Source organism: Leptosomus discolor, chromosome Z (genome assembly GCF_034619465.1).
Source record: "Leptosomus discolor isolate bLepDis1 chromosome Z, bLepDis1.hap2, whole genome shotgun sequence".
Lineage (NCBI taxonomy): Eukaryota > Metazoa > Chordata > Aves > Leptosomiformes > Leptosomidae > Leptosomus > Leptosomus discolor.
Window position 1 is genome coordinate 83,203,637 of NC_141419.1, and position 20,694 is coordinate 83,224,330.

At 55.1% G+C, this 20,694-nt stretch overlaps 1 protein-coding gene across 1 annotated transcript in view; it reads right to left on the bottom strand.

Annotated features, from left to right (window-relative positions):
* Window positions 1-1,933: 1,933 nt before the first annotated feature.
* Window positions 1,934-20,694, bottom strand: part of CNTFR (ciliary neurotrophic factor receptor) — a 208,174-nt gene continuing 189,413 nt past the window's right edge. The window contains exons 7-9 of the mRNA XM_086480218.1: window positions 15,883-16,046; window positions 3,893-4,073; window positions 1,934-2,079 (exon numbers count right to left, since the gene is read on the bottom strand). Of these exons, the coding sequence (XP_086336344.1) occupies window positions 1,934-2,079; window positions 3,893-4,073; window positions 15,883-16,046 (491 nt within the window). The remainder of the gene's footprint in view (window positions 2,080-3,892; window positions 4,074-15,882; window positions 16,047-20,694) is intronic.

Sequence of the window (20,694 nt, forward strand, 5' to 3'; positions counted from 1 at the left end):
GTACGGTATTAAATACTGCGCTTGGGTCCAGGCAGGGGCAAGAGGAGCTGTCTTTACAAAACAGGGCTTGGGGCAGGATGGGGAGGAGAGCAGAGCAGGCACGGGGACAGCCAGGGACAGCAGGGAACAGCGGGGGACAGGTCTGCAGGGCTCCAGCTCTAAAGGCAACAGCAGAGCTATTCTGCTTTTGTTGGAGAATGCGACAAAGACGTCAACGGGGGTGATTCCCTGTATCCAACATGGTTAAAAGTTTGGGGGTGATGAGGGGATGGGGTTGGGGGTAGCGAAGGCTCCTGCAGGGTGCTGCGGGTGGGGAGGGGAGCTAGAGAGGCAGCTCTCTCAGGTGCTCAGCAAGGGGCAGGGGGTTTTATCGGTGTTGTGTTTTGTTTTGTTTTTCCCCTTAAAACCCTGCCAGCTCCCTGCTCCCCACCACATTTGTGAAAGCCACCAGTTCTTCCCTCCATCATCCCCTCGGAGGGGACCAAGACCCCCCACCCGTGGACCCCTCCAGCTTCACTACACGGTCTTGGGGGAGCGAGTCTGGTCCATGGGGACCCCCTTCTGCCGTAGGGGGGGTACACAGCTGGGAGCATCATTCCCCTCACCACCCCCCCATTTTCATATCCCCTTTTCTCGGTGCGCCGTCATGCTCCTTGTCACCCGGTTGGGTGACGGGGCGGCGGGCACGTCTTTGGCGTGGGGGGGTTAGCTGTATGAGTGGGGTCCTCAGCTGCGGTGCGGTGCCCAGGCTCGCTTCGCCTTGCTGGGGAAACGGGGACGGGGATGGGGGGGGACAAGTGCATCTCCTCGCTCCAGGCTGGGAGAGGATTTCGTGGCTCCCCAGGGGACAGCGGCAGCTCTGTCCTCCTCCGAAGCGATGGTGAGAAGCGTGATACGTCCTCAACGTGTGCAAAATCGAAGAGATAAGAGACTCAATCCGGGAGGGGGGTGGCGGGGCAGGGGGCGGTGGCGGCGGTGGGCGGTGGGAAGGCGTCTGCGCTGGGCTGCGATGGACGGACAGATGGGGATCTGCGAGTGGGGAGGAGAGGGGTCACTGGTCCTGCTCTCAGCTCAGCTGTGCCCAGCAACCGAGGGGACACACTGAGCAGAATTTGGCCTTTTTCCATGGGGAAATTCACCCCTTCCCAGAAACGAGGTGCCCAAACCCATCACCTCCACCTCCTCCTCCCAGGGCTGGACCCTGCCCACCCACCCTTGGCTGCGTGCCGCCATCTCTCCCATTGCCCATGTCACACGTGGAGATGACACAGCTGGAGGGGAGCAAAGGACCCCACACCCACAGGAGCTGCCTTGCAATGGCTTCTCCTTGGGCACCAAAGGATGGGTGGCATGTCCTTTATCCCCTAGATCCCCCAGTCTTCGGGCAGCATGGGTACAATGAAAGGGCATGAGGGGGACACCCATGAGACAGCAGTCCTGTCACGGAGAGGAATGGGGCATTTTGGGGCTCTCCAGGATGCTAGCTCCATTCTAAGCCAAACCAAGGACTTTTTAGAGACGCATCTTTGAATTTTCTATCTTGCACAATTTTTCTTCTGTCACTGCACAAAGGCCTTAGATTTTCAGGTGGTTTCTTTGCCTCTTAAAAAAATCACCAGTGGGGAGCGGGGAGGGCTGCTGAAAATGAGGCGTCAAAGACCAACACCTTTGCAGGCTTTATGGAAAAGGTTTGAAAAGCCATTTCTGAGATCTCCATCAGAACATCCAATCTGGAAAAGTAGCCACGTTTGATGCATTTCCAAAAAAAAATGCAAGAAAATCCCAATGACAAGCCCTTCTCAGGGCCCTTCACCCACAGCCTGGTTGGAGCATCCCCTTCCCAACCACGCTAGAGCCCCTAGGGTCCCCACACCCCTGTCCCCTCCCAGCACCCACATCCCATCTCTAATATCCCCGGTTTGGGAGATACTCACTAAATAAAGAGGACGCCATAGGCAGCCAAGACCAGTCCAGCTGTCCAACACACTGCCACGGCCCCACTGCCCACCACAGCCCCCTTGTCGCAGATCTTGGTAGTGGGGGGTGGCATGAAAGAGGAGGTGCTAGCGCTTGTTGTCTCTGCAGGGAGGGAGAGTGGATTGTGAGGGAATGGGATGCATCCTGTAGGGGCAGCCCCGCTTCCCCGCTGGTGGGGACATAGCACTGTCCTGTCCCCAAACTGCCCCTCTCACTGCCATGCCACACCAGGGCTGAGCTGGGGGGCTGAGATGATGAGCCAGGGGATGGTGTGGTCCACGACACTTTCCCTGCCTTGACAACTGGACTCACTACTTGGAAATACTTGCACCACCAGGCAGAGCTGGGCATCCATGCCAGCCACGTCCTGCCTAGCTGGGCTGCTCTGTGCATCAGCTCTGTTGGAGTTTTGGCTAAGAAGTCATGATGACATGGCTGCAAGTGCTCAGCAGAGAGCATCCCCTGCCCAGGGAATGTCCCAGACATGGCCACCGCTGCTGGGCTGGCTCACAGGTCTTGTCCTCCTCTGTACAGGACCAGGGGGGTTGCCTGTCCCTGCAGAGGGCTACAGGATTGCAGGGAGGGCTTGGATGGGCATTCAGGCTGGGTCTGCTTTGGTCATGTCCAGAGGGTCCCACAGTGCTGCTGGCCAGACAATCTGGGGGCGGGGGGGGGGGGGGGGGGGATGCTGGGGGCCACAAGGGGTCTGTCTCAGCCTCTTTCAGATGCCATTGAGGTGTCACGGTGAGGCTCAGCCCCGGAGCTGGGGTGTTCCACATCAGCCCTGCACCGCTGCAGCCAGCTGCCACGCACACGGACAAGTGCGCGAGGGCCACGCGCGCGAGAGACACGCGTGCACCTGCACAGGGAGCAGGCAGGTGCTCTTGGAAGTGGTGTTTGCATTTAGCACAATGCAGGTGTGTATAGACCCAAAACCCTGACACCAGCACTGCTGCAAGGTGCGCCTATGCTCCTTGCAGGGGTTTATCTCCCTGGGGATGAGAAGCTGCAAATCCCTGCTGCTGCCTGAACTGCCAAGTGCTCTACCGGGTGCTGCTTCTGCAAGGGGGTTGTCTCCATGTAGGAGGCACCTCCACTTGCCAGCGGTGGGACTTGCACCTACCACAGCCCCCTGCAGGGAGCATCACCAGGGCCTACAGAGGTTCGTGCATGGCTCCGGCAGCGCACAGCTTGCATGCACAGCTGGGCTAGATCTTGGAGGGTGGGGGCTCTGAGCACAACCCCCCTTCCCACAGGCACACCTGGCCAGCTCACACGTGCGGCCCCGACTGGAAGCCTGGTCACTGCCTGCCTGCACACCAGTGCTTCCCCCCGCTCTGCTGCTGGTGCCAGCCAGGGGAACCTGCACAGGGTCTGCTACAGCCTTTCTGGGAAACGGAGGGCTGATAACGCCCATTTGGACACAGTCCCAGCTCTTTCCTAGAAACAGAGCCTTGTTAACTTTGTGGCTTTTATTTTAAATTGGCATCGCTCCGAGCCATTGTGCGGGGTCAGAGGTTTGGAAAGGGTAGGACTGGAGTGGAAGGGCTGGAGGGAGGCAGCACTCCAGTGACTAACACTAATACTAACACTAATACTAATAAAACCCCAGCTTCCTTGTCACACCCCAAGCATCCTGGTGAGGATGATGCTGGAGCCAGGTGAGCCATCAGCACTCCTTGAGCTATGGTTGCAGCTGCTGCCAGGGGCATGGGTGGGGGGCAAAGTGTAGGGTGAAGGGCTGCAGCCCCCCTGCACACCCCCACCCCCACCCTACCCCCAGGTGCTGGGGGGGATCTCCTTGGCTGGGGATGAAACTTGCATGGAGCCAGAGAGGGGTGACCCTCATGCAGGATTCCTGGGTTCCCCCCTGCTGTGGGCACAGCCTGTTTGTACTGGGAGGGGGGGCTCTCACCTGTGACCTGGGCCTCCGTGGTGAGATGCTTGGGCTCCTCCGTCCAGGGGGTGGCATGGACGGCCACGCTCCAGTCACTCCATGTGCCGATGTCATTGTCTTTGGCTGCCACCTGGATGATGTACTCCTTGCCAGCATAGGCGTCCGTGATGGTGTGCGATGTCCCGTCTGACAGCTCAACCTGAGGGCAGTGGCAGGGAGGGGAGGGTGGTCAGAGGAACCCCCGGCACCGGGAGGTGTAAGATGATCAGCGCATTTAGCTCAGCTAGAGGATGATAACGAGACTTTTGCAGCACTTTGGGAAGGGCTACGGGGTTTGGGGCAGAAGCATCAGCCCAGGACAGGGATGCAGGGGCAGAATGCTCCAGCTCCAGCTAAGCCAAAAGTCTGGTGAGACCCAGTCCCGCTCCCAAACTCGCAGTGCAGAAGCGCGGCGCAGCTTCCTCTAGAGGTCACCAGAAACTAGCAGATGTGCGGGCAGGCTCCGCTCGGACATGTTAGTGCTGCTGAGAGCCCGACATCCAGGGCAGTGGATGGGGTGGGCGCACACACTTTCTGGGCATCACTGCTGGTGGAGGCTTCACCCACCAGCACACATCAGGCCACCCTGCTCCTGTGCCTGCTGGCATCCCACCAGCTTGGCTTGCATTCCTCTGGCTGGGTCCGTGGACAAGGATCAAGCTGTGTCTTTCCTAGAAAAACTCCCTCTGTCTTGTCATCACTACTGCCTGGGCCGTGGGAGGTCCGGCCATCCTCCTGGGGATGCGGCTGCTGGTGCAATGGTTTAACCCCAGACTGTGTCCACACCTTCCGGGGATCTCTGATCCACTTGGAGCTTGGCTTACGACAGGGGGATGCTGGTGCTCAGCAGAAATGCAGCCCCATCACACAGCCACCAGTGAGCAAACATGCCTGGCTGACAGAAGAGCAGGGCTCAGCACCCAAGTGACCTTCCAGGGATGGAGCCAGGATTGGCCTCAGGGTCCTGAGGGCACAGAGGGGATCAGGGCAGGAGCATCCTGCAGAGGCTGTGTGGGAGATCACCTTCCACCCAGTCTCTGAGGCTGGGGACCAACATGCTGCTGCCTGTGTATGGCATCAGGGGGGACACTGGGCACCTCTTCTCCTTCCCCCATGCCCTGAGTGACACAAACCACATTCTCTCCAGGCACATGTTGATAATAAAGATGGTGGGGGGATGAGGGATGGTGCAGGTCTGATGCAGCCGACCTGCAAGTGCTAGTGACCAGCCAGGGGCTCATGCTCAAGCAGAACAAGCAGCACATCAATGGAAGCGGCAACTTCACGGCGCAGCCTTCATGGGGTCCTCCACATCTCCCCAGCCACCCAGGAGAAGGTCAGGCACAGGATACCACTGCCCCAGGGAGCATCAACAGCTGAGTTTCATTAAGAACTCGGTTCAACAACAGGAGCAAGATGGAGCTGAAAACTTCTGCCTGGTCCTTGATCACATTCTGAAGCCCGAAGAGAGAAAAGCTGCACTGTTGGGGTGCCTGTGGATACCTAGGCCAGTGCACCTGCGAGACAAGACTGCCCTGGCACTGCAGCTTTACACATGCAGGGATAGCGTGCACACCAGGGATGTGTGTGGTGGCCCAGCCAGCAGCCGGCATGGTTAATCTCATCACCCTGCTGCTTTCAGGGGTACCTGAAAAGCAGGAACCCACCCTGAGAAAGACCCAGCCCTTTTCCAGTCCCCTCAGTACAGCACATGCAACATCCCAGCACAGATTTAATACCTTTGGCATGCAAACTGCACCCTGCCCTGGCTTTTGCAGCTGCTCTGGGGGATCCCTACCAGGGAGGGTGGCACTTTTGCTTTCTTGCTCCAGGTGAGAGCCGTTCCTTCCCTATTTCCTCTCCCAGGGCTGCATCCAGACCGCTGCCCCACACAGCAGGGCCCTTGGGCTCTGTGCTCCCAGCTGCTCATGCTGCCCAGCCTGAGCCTACAGAGGCCCAACATCTGGAGCACATCTGGAAGCAGGGCTGGCCAGTAACCCCCCCAGCCATCAAGAAGCAAAGGGCCTCCTGCTGCCCATGAGGTGCGATGCTGCTACCAAACCTTGGCAGGGGGGCAGCACGGAGAAAGGCGTACATCCATCTCACTGCTGCAGGTTTTGGGGATGGATGGGGCAAGGCTGAGCCCTGGTTCTCCTTGCACGGCACCGGTAGGATGCAAACAGGGGATGCTGGTGGTTTCACTACAGGGCTTGTGCCAAGCCTAAACCACTATTAGCCAAAGCACTGGGACAACAGGTGCCCAAGTCCATCCCTACCATCCAGGGGACACCTTCCCACCATGCCATCAGTCTCACCATCGGGTCTGACCTGTTAGCATGGGGACAGCTACTTGGGGTGCCCACCAAGGGTGTCTGAGGTCAGAGCGTAGCTGGAGAGAGCCTGGCATGGGGAGCAGATGAGCTTAGTGACCCCAGTGGGGCTCCGCGCAGGGTCTCCCTGAGTAGCCAGCCCTGGGGTCACAGGTGGTGCCTCTTGTCCAGATAATGGGGTCAGGCTTAGAGCAGTCCTGTTTAGTAGCTCATAGGTCCCCAGCACGGTCTATACCAGGGGGGTGGCTGCTCCCATCCTGGGGCTGGGCACAGCCCATCCTGCAGCAAAAGAGTTTCGGACCATTTCACTTATGGGACAGGTGAAAACTGAAATCCTGTGAGGTCTGAGCAGAAGGGAGGATGGAGAAAAGAAGATAAGGAGGATTCCAGTCCGTCCTGAAAGACAGAGCTCTTGGCTGAGACCCATCCCACCAACCACCAGCCCTCCTCAGCCCAGGACCAAAACCTGAGTTGGGTCAGGGTTCTCAGAGGCGACGGGCTCTTGGGACCCACCACTGCACCCAGAAGAGCTGAGGAGACAACTTCTGCACCCTCTTCTCAAAGGGACATACCTTCACGGCCCAGGCACCCAGGGATGGTTAGGCAGGACAGAAGACCCACCATGCTGTGAATCACCTGGCCCATGCAAAGCGCCGTGCTTGGCAGGGCATCTCCCCACAGCCTCATGGAACAGCGAGGCTGTCCCTACCACCCAGATCCTGGGATTCATTCCTCTGCCACCAGCTCTGGTCAATACTCACAGGCACGCTGCTTGTGGGCACAGCGGGATGGGATGTACATGCAACACCGTGCACGCCACACAGCGGCGACCCACCTGGATGGGATCAGCCCAGAGCTGTTTGGTGGCACCCACCAATTTGGATGGCAATGCCAAGGTGATCAAGCTCAATTAATTCCTAATGACAATTAAATTAAATTAAACCTCTCTGAGTGAGCTGGTGACCCCCTGCAAGCCTGTTTTTTCTGGCTTGGCCTGTGCTGGGCCAGGGGTGCCTTGGAAGGAAGGAAAGAGCACAGGGCTCAGAAAGATGCTGGTGTTATCCATCTTGTCTGTGGGTGTCTCTAGGTCTTTCAGCATCCTCTGAATCCCCCTAGCTCCTCCCTGAGACCCACAGCAAGTAGGCTGCAGGCAGGCCAGCTCTGCTGAGGTCCCACTGGCCTGGCCAGGCTGCTGCTCCATCCAGAGCATTTTCCCCAGCCCAAAGAGCCCTCCCGTCCCTTAGGAGTGATTCTTGCCTCTCCCCAGCCGCAGCCAGCTTGCAGCTGAGTGTTTGCAGATGGGACCTTCCTTGTAGGACCTGGGAGGATGCTGCCCTAAGCTTCTCTTTAGACAGCAGACAAAAAGAGAAGGCATAGTTGACAGCATCCATCTCTCCCTACACATACGACATCTGCATGCAGCACTTCTGAGCTGGGCAGCTGGGGGACACATCCAACATTTGCCGTGGTGGGTGAGAAAGTCCCTGGGTGGGTGCCCATGCCTTAGCACAGAAGCTCAGCAGCAGATGGGAAAGCACATGAGGACTGGGTCCAACTGGACACAGACCGGGAGAGCCGGAGGGGGGGGACACTGCGGAGGTCGTAGGGGGACAAATGGACACACAGCATCAAAGGCAGAGGGAGAAATTCCTTAATCCGCGTCCTCGCCACACAGAGACAAAAGTTGGAGGAAGGCTGTGCATGGTAATTTTTTTGGCCAGGGGGGTCTGCATGTCTCTGCCTGCCTTTGTGCACCTGCCAAAAGTTACTCTGGCTGGCTGTGAAGTGCTGCCCAGATTAATGAGGGATCAGTAGCCAGTGCAATGCAAAGCTATTAGCATTGCAAAAAAAAAACAAACCCAACAACAAAAATCCCACAAAAAACCAGAGAGAGAGGATGAGAGAGAGAAATGAAAAACAGCCCTTGAACCCAGTAATTCAGCCGACAACTTGCTGAGGACAGTGTGGGCTGGGATCCCATTCCCTACCATAGCCACATTCCCCCCATCAGCCTGCTTGGAAAGATAATGTGGCTGCCAAGGCATGACCAGTGCCCACACACAGCCCCAAGCACAAGGGTTAGCCCGAGTCGTCTGTCACATTGATGGGATGGGGTCAGACACCCAGGGGCAGGTAGGGCGAAGGACTTCCCAGTGCTCGGATTACCCCTGTCCATGCTGGTCCCCCCTGCACATGTGCTGGAGGTTTGGGGATATCCACATGAGCCATCTACACCATGCTCCCCAATAGGGGACATCCCAGTGTGCCCTTTTCCCAGTCCCTGCCCACAGACTGGTGGCACTGCCTTGCAGTGCTCAGCACAGCAGGAGTTAAGGAAGCCATTCCTCACCTCCTGGGTTCCCCCACCCCACCCCTGCCCCCCACCATACCCCTAGCCCACCCTGCCAGGTTGCCCCAGCAGTAAAAAATGTCACTGTGCTCCATTCCCACTTGGGCTCTGCTCCTGGTCCAGTGTGACCAGGTAGCAATTACTTGCAAACAGGGTGATGCACAGGCAGGTCTGAAGACCAGATGGCCTTTGGAAGGGGATAAGGGGGGAAGAAAACCCCAAACTTCCCTGCCCTGGCAGCTGGGCTGGAGGTTGGTGTGTGTCGGAAGGAGGTGGAGTAGGATCAGATGCCTCCTTCTCTGCATCCCACATGAAAATGTGTTTGCTGGCTCCCGGAATGGGAAGGGGGTGCTCTGCTGCTGGGAACCTGGCCATGTGGGGATGGGGGGGCTAGCACCCCTCAGTCCCACAGCAGGGCTGCACCACCTCTGTACATGACAGAACAGAGACCACACACCTACCCCAGGTATTGAGTGTGGATGAGCCTGCCTTCCCCGAAATAAAAGGAGCACCCCAGCTATTGTAGAGTGAAACTAATCTGCTCACACAGCCTATGCCACCCACAGTGAGTCGAGGAACACAGAAGGAAACCCCTTGTAAAAGCACAGCCTGGGTCTGCCATGCATCTTGTGTCCTCGCCGTCCCCACCTCTGGATGCTCCCTGGGTTATCCTGGGTAATGGGGGAAATGGGAACTGGGAGGGGGACAGGGCACCTCAGTGGGCTCGATTTCACAGCCTCTTCTCCCCACAACAAGTGGCCAGATCCTGTCACCTGGCTGCAATGAGTTTTGCAGGGACTCATGCTGCACAAGTAGCTGCTGTTTCAGGTGCCTTCAGTCCCTGCGATTGCAGGAGATCCCAGGAGGCTCCCACCTGCCCTGGGGAACAGGCTAAATGAAAAGCAGGACTAACCCCCAAGCAAACCGCCCACCGCTGGGAAGAGCAGGAAGGTCATAGCAAACAGCCACTGCAGCCTGTGAAAAGGTGTCATCAAGTGGAAAAGAAATGTTTTGCTTTTTCCATTTCAAAGCCACGTCTGGAGAGCAAATACGTCTGACATTCATTACTAATAAACGAGACACCAAATACCTCCTACTTCTGCAGCGCCGCAGCAATCAGTTGGGCTAACCCCAGACAAAACTTTCTGCCCAGACTCTGGAATAACTAGAAGGCACATGAAAGTGAATGACTCCCCCTTATCCTCTGCCAGCCAGGTAGGGGAGGAGCCCAGAGGGGTCTAAGTTGCGGTCCCTGCTGTCACACCGCACCACAGCCCCAAAAAGGCTGCTGTGCCTCTGCTGCACATGGCTAAGCCCTGCTGCCGGTCTGGGAGGAAGAGTTATCGCAGGGCTCCTCTGCAGCTTGGGTTGTGTCACACCAGATGCGGCTGAACGGCTCCCTTCTGGCTTAAAATAAAGAGCATCTTTGAAAGTGGAGCTGTAAGCTCGTTAATAATGGGACTCTTTCTCCGGATGTGCTTTCCCCTCCTGCCAAGTGACAACTGGCAGAGATTGCTTTTGCTTGTGGCTGTGGGGAGGGTGGTATCAGGGATGCTCAAGGCACTCAGCAGCAACTCTAACCCTGCCCGGTGCTGGCATCTGCTACCCACAGACGCATTTACTACGCTGATGCAGTGGGCTGGGGATGAAAGCAGATGGATGCAGCTTGTGTGTAGGCATTGCAGGGCACGGGTACCTGCCTGGCATGGTCTGCACACAGGCAGGGAAAGCTAAGTTTGCCAGCACCACCCTACCTGCATGTAGCTGTGTAAGCATGCAGGTGAGCACAGGTACATAGGTGCGTGCACGAGTGCTGCACAGTGGCACCTTTACGGCTGCCTTTGGAGACCCGATCCTGACAGGTGCTCAGTATTTATAGGTCACTAGTAGTTCCCAAGGGGGCTGAGAGCACCCAGACAGTGCCAACTAAGGGTCCTGAGCCTGGCTCCATCCCTGGAGCTGGGAGGAATGGGCGTGGAAAAGGTGATTTCTGAGCATTTCCCACTTCCATCCTCTTCAGAGGCACCCTCTGCTCCAGCCCTGCCTGTCCCATGCTGAGCTGCAAGCGACACTGTTACAGCCTCAACATTTTGCTCCCACCTATTAATTCTCTCCCCCCGCCCCCCCTTCTTTTTTAATCACTGACTTTGCAGCCAGGAGGGGAAGGGAGAGAATTGATGCAATAAAAGCTACCAGGCGTGAAGCTGTAACCCACCTCACTCAGGGTGACCTCCCTGCCAAGGCTCCTTGCAAAGAGCGGGAGCACAGGCAAAGCGGCAGAGGCACGGGGGGATGCAAATGGGCGCAAAGAAGCGCGCCCGCTGCAAAGTGACATTGCTGCTGCTCCGGCGGGGACGCAGCTGCAGCAGGCAGTGGCACTAATTGCCTTCCCCAGCTCCATCCCTTCTCCTTGCCTGTCACAGGCAGGATATGCATTAGCACACACTTTCAGGTTATTTCAGGCTACCCCAAGGTAGGAACTTCCAGAGACAGCCTGTGAGATTCATCTATTCGACCAAAAAATGTTGCTTTGCTTTGGAAGATGAGCCTGAGCCCACTCTGGCAGCCACCCCCAACACATGAGTGATGGTGGCCAGCACAGAGTACCGTGCCCTCCTCATACCAATGAACCCAACCACTAAATATTTGCCAATACCCACAAATTGTCCATTCCTGCCCCCAAATTCCCATCATTTGCCCAGATCTGCTCAGCAGTAGAGCTGTCACAGATGGCTGCATCAGTGTCTCTGTGGCCCCAGCTCCTAAAAACCTGGGATAGTGGGAGCGCCTCTGCTTGCTTTTCCAAAGAAGGGCGTTTCCAGCCTTTGCAAACACTCATGGATGTGGCTCTGATGCTTCCAAAACACAAAAGGAAGGACAGAACCCAACCACATTATTAGCTTTAAATATCTCATGACCTTTTACTGCAAATCTCAAGATCTGAGGTGCAGCCCGCCTCATGGTTTGTTAACATTTCATGTTGTCAGCGTGGCCAATGGGTTCAATTAGACTTCATGACGGCATCTGCGAATTGCTGGCAACCCCTCGGAGGAAATCCTCCTCCCTCAGCCTGGCCGCCAGCTCTGACGCTGCCTAAAAAATACCTTCTGAGCCTTGCCGTGTTCCCAGTACCTGCACTGAGCTGCTCGGTGTTCAGTGCATGAGATCTCCCTCCAAAAACTGGGAAAAGGGGAGATCTGGCTCCAGCAAATGTGATGAGGTGGGAGAAAATTGGATGCAAGACCTGCCCTGGGCTCCCCAAAGATGCTCGGGACAGTCCCTGGCCACCCGCCTGCATCTGGGGTGAGCATGCAGACGTACTCGCAGGGGGATCGCATGTGTGAGCGTGGCGATCGCTGCTGTTGTGAGTTAACTGAAGGAGCCTGTAAAACCAGAAACAGGCTATTAGCAATCCATTAGGAAAGGGTATCCAGTTCCAGCCTAGGTAAGCCATTAGAGGAACATCTGAGAGCATTAGGAGAGCTCACTTGGGGCCAGGATGGGGCTATAAAACAGAAGAGGAAACCACACTAATCTGGCTTGAATTACCAACTTAAAAGCGGGAGAAAAATAAAGGATACCCTAAACATTTAATGTTTTATATTTAGGAGACAGAAGGGGAGATTCTGCCAAAAGGAGAGAATAAAAAACCTGTTTAGGCTACAAATATCCCATCTCTCTTCTGGCAGCAGAGAAACTGCCAGCCCCTCTTCCAGAAAGGGAGGAGCATGACTTTAAAGTTGCTTGAGTTTCAGAGCAAGCTCGGTGCTGGTGAGGCGGAGGGGAGTTGGTGGCCACCTGACGTGACGTGATGTGACACAGCTGCATCCCGAACAGTCGGGGAATGCCTGTGCCCAGGTTTGAGGGAGCTGCTGTGAGATGGCACGATGGTGCACAGAGCATCCAGCACACGCCCTGCTGCACGCTCACGTGGAAACTCACCATCATCATCTCTCCATGATAATAATTCCTAGAGCACATCCTCATAATTCCCGGAGCAAATAGCGACACAGGATCTGCTAAGTGGCCTGAGTGGAAAGGCACAGCTGAGCAGGGGAAAGGGAGGGCAAACAGCACACTGGGGCTCAAACCCATCTTTGCAAAGTGGTGGGAAGTGGAGGAGGGTGTCCCAGACCCAGATACTGCTTGTAGGGGAGGGATGCTTGGGCCAAGCATTGCCCGTCTCTCTCTGCGGGGGAAACTGCATTTATGGCTAGCTCGTGCAGCGGTAGTCTCAATAAGATCCACCACTTCCACCACGGACGGCTTCATCTTCTGGTGCCAAGCCCTGGCATTATTAAAATCCTGAAAGGAAGAGCCTGGGAGAAAGCAGACGCTGATTGAATCAGGCCCTACGGTATTCGACAGCTTGACATCCATCTGATCCTATTAGTGCTCATTCGGTCCTGCCTGCTGAGGTGCTGTGCATAAATCAGACCCTGTAAAGATAACGGGAGGCAGAGGGGAGAAAGGAGACCTACTTCTTCTGCCAAGAAATACCACGTGTGAGTGGGGCCTGAATGGATATTTCCAGCTCTGGGCAGTCTCCAGTGCTCCCTTATGGGTTTGCTCCCACAGGGATGCTGGGTTTCCCACAGGGATGCTGGGTTTCCCACAGGGCTGCCAAGGGGGTGGCAGGAGATGCTTAAAACCCACAGCCGGTGCATGGGTGGGTTGCCATGAGAAGGCAGTGTCAGCGTGGGGACCTTAGGCACACAGGGATGTGCCAGAGCATGAGGTCACCCAGCTTCTCCTGGCTGCTGGTGGAGAATTCTCCGTTCCTCGCCAGGCTCCCAAGCTGCCCCGTTGTTAGCAAGCCTGTTGTGTGCAACGGCTTTTCCGTGCTGGCAGCCAGTGGGGACAGCAAGAGCCAAGATGGGGGGCAGCTTGTGGCAAGAGACCTTCACGTCAGCAAGAATCAAGTCACACCCATGCATGCGTGGCACACGTGACCACTGGCACTGGTCCCTTCAAGGAGAGACCCAACACCAGCACTGTAAGACGAGCTGGATGGCTGAGCTAGGCTTGGCCCTGTCAAACCACGTCCCTTCCTTTCCTGTCTGGATTTGGGCGAATGGGTACACCTCCCCGGATGCCAACAAGCAATAGGTCAAGCAAAGCAGAGCTGGCATCAGTGGGGTTCATTTTTGGGTGCAAATCCCTGCATTTGCAAGCTGCCTGCCTGGGCTAAGTGGGCTGAGAGTGCCAAGGGGTCTGGGGTCTGAGCATCTCTGGCTGCTGCAGTGCTGCCATCCCCTGGCGTTTGGGAGCTGATTGAATTAGGCTTTGCAAATAATTCATCTGATGAATAGTGGCAGTTTTCCTCAAATCATCCACAAATCAGATTTTTCATTACCCAGCCAGCGGGGCAGAGAGTCAGAAAACAAGGCTGGTACCTCTCTCACTGAATGCTTGCACTTGCTCACCGAACAAATTATTTCCCAAACACACTTCTCCATCAGCCAGTGATGGGGAACATATCTCTTGCAAGGGGACATTGATTAAAAGCAGTACCTAGGACTGCTGTGCCCTCTCGGGATGCTGGGAGATGAGCCCTTGACAGCCCTCCTTGTACCCCCCACGAGGGCTGGTACCTCAAGCTCGCTCCACAGCTCAGGGTACCTTTAAATAGGAGAAATGAAATTTCTGCTGCCCTAGAACTGCCTTTTCCAACCACGGTGGCCCTGCTGCCAGTGTCATCAACACCACCGTGCATTTTCCACCATCTCTGCCTGCCCAAGAGCACTGATGGAGAGGCTACACCATCCCCTCAGAGGCCCTGCGGTTAGAGGACTGGCACGGCTTGACCCTGCAAATATGATACCTAATACCCAGTGATACAGGGACTGGTCACCCTGAAGGTGTTGAGGTGGGAGGAAGCTCACTGGCTCTCCCACCATTTTTGGGTGCAAACCCTTGTATTTGCAGGGTGCTTGGCTGGATCAGGCCACAGCAGGGTGAGAAGATCAGCTTTTTCCACAACAGTTTCACACCTTGAAAAAAAATGATGTTGTTTTTGGTATTTCCCATTAATTCTTCCCCTTTTTTCCCAGCTTTTACAATTTGAGCACTCCTCCCCCAAGTGAAAAAAAAAAATCCAGAGCAAACTAATCCCCAAACCCCACCTCTGCTTTCTTACCCCTCGGGATGCTCTGTGGATGTTCTTCTGCTCCCAAGAGGGAAGTGAAGGGCAAAGAAACAAGCAGAAAACCCCTCTCCCAACTCTTCTCTGATTTTCATAGAATCATAGAATAGTTTGGGTTGGAAGGGACCTTTAAAGGTCATCTAGTCCAACCCCCCTGCAGTGAGCAGTTCAAAGCCATCAGCAGACGCTTCAATCTGAAACACGACCTGCAGCGCTGCCTCGTCAAAAAACCCAACCAAAGCAGAACAAAAAAAGTCGCCGAGACACCGACATCTTGCAGAGACATGAGCAAAGCCTCTCATCCCCTCTCTCAGCTGTTTGTCTCCTCAAGAAGATCTTGCCGGCAGAAAAACCTGCTTGGCTCTGTGATGCAGGTGGTGAGCTCCCCAGGGAGTGGGTGCTGCCTCCCATTTGTCTTCTGTTTTGGGAAAAATACTTTATCAAGCAAAGCACCTAATTGGCTTTCAACTGGCCCAGCTCGGCACAGAGGGGATGCTGGATGAGCCATGCCAGTGTAGCAGCACCTCTCCTCGAGCGGCAGATTGCTTTCGTCCACAAGCTGAGCATGCAAGCAGCACACAGAGGGGAAAAAAAAAAACCAGCTCGTTTGTTATCTTCCTGCAGCTAACAAATGAAATCTGTCCTCTGGGTTGCCAAGGATTTCACTGACTATTTTTTTTTTAAAGAAACAAGAAATAAAAGTAAGAAATACGATAACATCACGGCAATCGCTCTGTGACTGTGCTCTGAGTTACGGCGAGCGGTATTTTATCTTCAGTTCAAAATCTAAATGTGGCAGAGGCGCATTTAAATGTGGTGACATTTATACTTTAAATGCCTTTTACATCTCGTTGGCAGGTTTTATATAGAACATATGTATGGAAAGTAGATAGAGGCAGTGGAAGAAAATGCGGAGCGGGGAGAGCCTGCAGAGCCATTTGTAGGCAGAATGTGAGTTAAAAGAAAGATGGAGAGGAAGAGAGAAGGGAGGAGAGACAGAGAAGGAGAGGAAAAGGATCTGGATTGCCTGGGCAGTAAATAGACATTTTTTTTGGTCCCTGATCACTTGTTCCCAGTGCAACTTGTTTCCAGCCACGACCTTCCCCCCACTCCCTCCCATCCCAGACAGCTCAGCATCACTTACATGTTGCCACTGGTCCAGGATGAGGGGCCGATACCGCAGGAAGAACTTGAGTGGGAAAGACTCGGGGTCGGGCCAGGATGAGGGATTTTGCCATGACACTTCCAGCCTCCGAGGGTTATTGGGCACAGGTTTGGCCACCACACTCTCTGGAGGGTCCGGCTTTACTGGAAGAGAAGAGAGGGGCTGGTAGAGCTTTGCACTTGACATCTTTCCTGACACCCCCCAGCACAGCTGGCTGGACTTTGCACCATGTGCTTTCCAAGGGGAGCAGCCAACACGCAGAGCATCCTTTTCCCAAACTAATTAGATGCAAATCACCTTTTCTTGTCCAGGTCAGTGGTAAGTCTGTCCTAGGTCAAAATAACCACCGTCAAGGAGCTGCCAGTGCTGGAGATTCACAGAGACAACTTGGCCAGGGCAGAGCATCCCTTCTTCCCAGTCCTACTTGGGTCAGGACAAGGAGCCCATCAAGCCCAAATCCTGCACTTTCCTCACACCTCCTGATCTCCGGGAGTCTGACCCACATCGAAAACATGGCAGTTTGGCCCTCAGGTTTAGGGCTGGGGTTTTGGGAATTCAAGATGTTGGCACATCATATTTGCAAAAGGTGAAGGATTACTGTGGTCACCTTCTACCCTAGGTACCTCTCTCTCAGCCCTGCTCTGCTTTTGGGATACAGGGATATTTTCTTGCTACCTAACAGGCATTTCAAGCGAATATTAATTGGCTGTGAACTATGCAACACGTTTTGAAGTTGCAGTCACTCTTAGAGTGCTGGGAACAAACCACAGACAGGCTGTGATGAATGGCATTTCTAGTTGCAAAGCAAGCCTTGCTCCTCGCCAAGGGTTTGCTCAACTCCTGACAGGCCAAACTCCCAATCTGCAGTAGCAAAGCTACAAAAAGACTGACATTTGGGTACACCCACACTTCTCCTTTCTCATGGCCAGGAAGGAGGTGGGCACGGGGAGCTGGGCACATAGATGTGCCTGGGGTGGAAGAGAGCTCTCTGTGCACTCTAAGAATAGCAATGCACACGCGTTCTCGTGTCCCAGGAAGGCTCTTAACCCCTGCCAAAGTCTACATGCAAGCCAAATGATCCCTCCTGGTCTGAAAATGTCTGGACTGAGTAACAGTCTGCCCACTTGGAGCAGCAGCTTGTGAAGGAACCAGCATCAAACTCCACTCCCAAGCATGGAGTAAGGATGCTGGGGCTGTGGGGAGCCCCCTTCTGCCTGGCAGAGCTCCTGCCCTGCACTCAGAGGTCTCCTCCATGCTGACCCCTGGGGTTCACCTGCTGTGGATGGGAGTTGATGTCTACACAGAGGCTTTGCCTCCTCTGGGAAAGGAAGGAGGTGGTGGTGGCGAGTGAGCTGCTCCCTTGCTAGCCTGCCTGCCTGCTGCCTGCATCCCTGCCCTATGCATGAAGGGCATCTCCCTCTCTGCTTGAAGCTGTATGGGACCAGGTGCTGAAGTGGGGCCAGTTTGCTGCTGGTAGAGTCGTGTCTGTGCTGTTTGCCGCCATCTCTACTCCAGGATAGTGGTGGCATTGCAGCAGCTCTCCCCAGGAAGACACCCTCCCTGCACCACCACTTGCTCCTCTTGGGAGAAACCAGCCTGGGATGCTTTCAAACCCACTTTCTTGCTCACAGGTGAGGCAGAGGGGGGGCTGCTGAAATGAAGTCACAGCCCAACCACTTTGCTGGTGAGCAAGTAACCCATGGGACTGACCATGGGTGCCTAGTGCCACCTCCCGGCTCCCACTGATCCCTCTCTACAGTGGGATGGGATATAATTTTCCATTTACAGCTTTATCCTCAGGAGCAGGGACGACTTGCTGGGATTGCGCTGTGCTGAGCTACTCCAGATGGCTGTGCAATTCCTCTGCTCACTTCGAATCCCAAGGCTTGGGCTGGGCATCAGCTTCCATCAACAGGGACTTGGAGTCCAAATGCATACGGAAAAGTATAAATCCAGCGCTGGCTCAGCAAGCTCGGTTTGCAGAACAAAAGTCTGTTCGACTGAACGAATGCAGATGACTGTGACCTGTGGTTCTGCAGTGAGGAAGTGGGAAGTAAAGTGCCAGGCTGGGGATGGACGCAATGGGATGCTCCCTGGGGTAACGCAGGGAGCCTGGCCCTGCTTTTTGGCGTGCCATCCTGGGAGCCACAGCAGAGGGATGCTGAAACGCAGTTTTGCCAGGCAGGGTGCATGTACTCGGGCAGCAATGAGAGATGCCACTGTGCTGGGTTAAAAAAGTGCCCTGATGCTGAAGTTGGAGTCACCTGCCTGTTTTGCAGGGATGTGACCTGCAGGCCCGCTCCTGTGGGTTGAAGGCTGTCCGTGGCGTGCAGGGAAGGGCTGCCCTGGCTCCGAGTGAGCCCAGCAGAGGCCAGCCATTGAAGGGGGATGTGCTCCTGGCTGCGGCGAGCCTTCAAACGGCACTGACGGTTAATGGGAAAACCAGCAGTCCCTGCTACCTCCCCACGTGTCCCCCCACCATCCCTGGGACTCCCGCCCAGGCTTGAAAGCACAGCAGTGCCAGCTCCTCCAAAAGTGCAAAGCCAAAGCTATTCTTGCCACGTCCCTCTGAGGCAGTGGGGATGCAAGAGTCAGGAGAGGGGATGGCACCTCCAGCAGCCAGTCCAGCGAGGACAGACCTAGCTCTCCTAGGACAGACCTCATTACACTGTGCTCATCATGGGAAACATCAGGGCTGGTCCCACAGGAGCCGGGAGAGGAGCAAGGGGAGACAGGCTGTGTCCAGATCCCTGAATTCTACATGACCTTGAAGGAGTCCTTCATCCTCTGCAGCCTCCTGGGTTCCTGCTCTGCACATGGGGACAAGCATTCCTCCTTTCCCAGCCTTTGTCTGCCTCCATTTAGCCCGCACACGGTGAGGCAGGGGCTGTCTGGCTGTACATCAGCCAGAATAATAGAGCCCTGTCCTCGGCAAGGGCCTTCAGGCAGTAACGTAATAAAAGCAATAATAGTAATAATAATAATGGACGATGGGCATTAGGCTGAGTACTGGTTAAGCGGCTACAAAACCAGATGTAATATTATCCCACAGAGCTGAGGGAGCATCATCAGACATTCCTGGGAAGAGGACTTGGCCAGGCAACCCACAGCTCTTCCCACTTCATTTTCAGCTGCCGTGTCCAAGTGAGGTCTCAGCGTGCAAGAAAAGCCACGGAGAGCAGCTTTTCCTAAAGGCTCTGCACACTCGCGCTTAACTGTGAGTCTTTAGCTATCCATTGCCCCTGGCTGTTGTTAGACACATCTCAAAATGAAGCCAGTGGTTCAGAAAGACAGCTGAGACCCTGCAGCATGGAGGGGCCCGTCGCCCATCCCACCTCTCCAATGAGCGCTAAAATGGATCCCTTGCGGCCGTTAAATATCCCCTGGCATTTTCTGTGAGCAGAGGGATATTAAACTCCATGTCTTAGCCAAATGTCAGTCTAGGTAATTTAATTCTGCCTCCCTAAGTAGTATGAATTGAACTGACCTTCTGCCTAGGCAACTGCATACCCGTGTTCAGGGACTCTGACTTTCGTACAGACATGGGCACGTTTGTCCTCATGTAGCCCCTCCGAGATGCTCTGCATCTTAATCACCCCAGAGCCAGAGCTGCGAGAATCAAATGACCTTCCCAAGGTCACACAAGGGATGGGTAACAGTTTTGGGGAAGGCACCCATGCCTGCAAGGCCCCATCCAAGGTTGCCTTCCTTCTTTTAATGCTGTGCATCTTCTGCTGCTGATTTGCCCAAGACTCACAGGAAGAGAAAGGCGATGAGGTGGGATGCCACTGTTGCTGCATGCTGGCCATGACCTTGCTTTTCTGGGGGATGCACATGCCAGCTACCTCATTCTTGGGCTGAAACACAAGGGAGGAAGGTAGGATTTTGTCCTGGAGGGCCACAAATGTCCCCATGCCATCCTAGCCATCACAAGGCAGGTGGCAGCTCCCAACACACCACCTCACTCCTCCCTGGCACCTTCCTCTGCCTCCAGGCCCTCTCCCCTCCAGCTCCTCCAGCCCCTTTCCCACCTCCTCCTGCCTTGGGCTGGAGCCCTGACATTTGCAGGGCTTTGCAGAACCCTGCCCTCCCACATTTACCTTTATTAATATCGATACCTTTGCAGAAGACACAATTACAAAAACAACTTCCAGGAGCAAGATGAGGAGGAAGGCAGCCCAGATCTCCTACCGATGAGAGATGGGGGCCAGAGGGCTGGAAAAGCTTTTCCAGTCATCATTGAAAATGACAATGCAGAATGACCCCTCACAGCTGGCCGCTAATAACCAGCACGGCACGACTGCCAGCAAGGCATGGGCTTGGGATAGCAAAAGAAAGTACCAGTCATTTTCCACTCAATTAGAGCCCGTCTTCTGAGTGGCTGGGGAAGGGATTTTCTGCTGGGGGCTCCAGGGAGGGAGAAAGGAGAGAGGAAGCAAAACCAAAGGCGGTCACTCCTTCCCAGGGGTCTTTTTGTGTTTGCCCAGGCTGGGTGGGTGGTCCGACCCAGCAGTGGATCTGCTCCTGGCACAGATGGTGCTGGGAGAAAGAGCCTCCAGCCCTGCACTGCTCTTGCGTTGGCTCCAGGCTGCACCATCCCCAGCAGGGCATGAGATTAGGGCTTCACACTTGGGGTTTAACCTCTATGCAGAAAGTTGTGATGGTTTTCTCTAGGCTGAGATGAAAACACAAGGTGGGCTCTGCATCCCCAGCCCTGGGATTTCAGGTGAAGCATCATGCAGTTGCTGGTTGACACTGTCTCTCCATTTCAGCAGGATGCGTGCACATGTT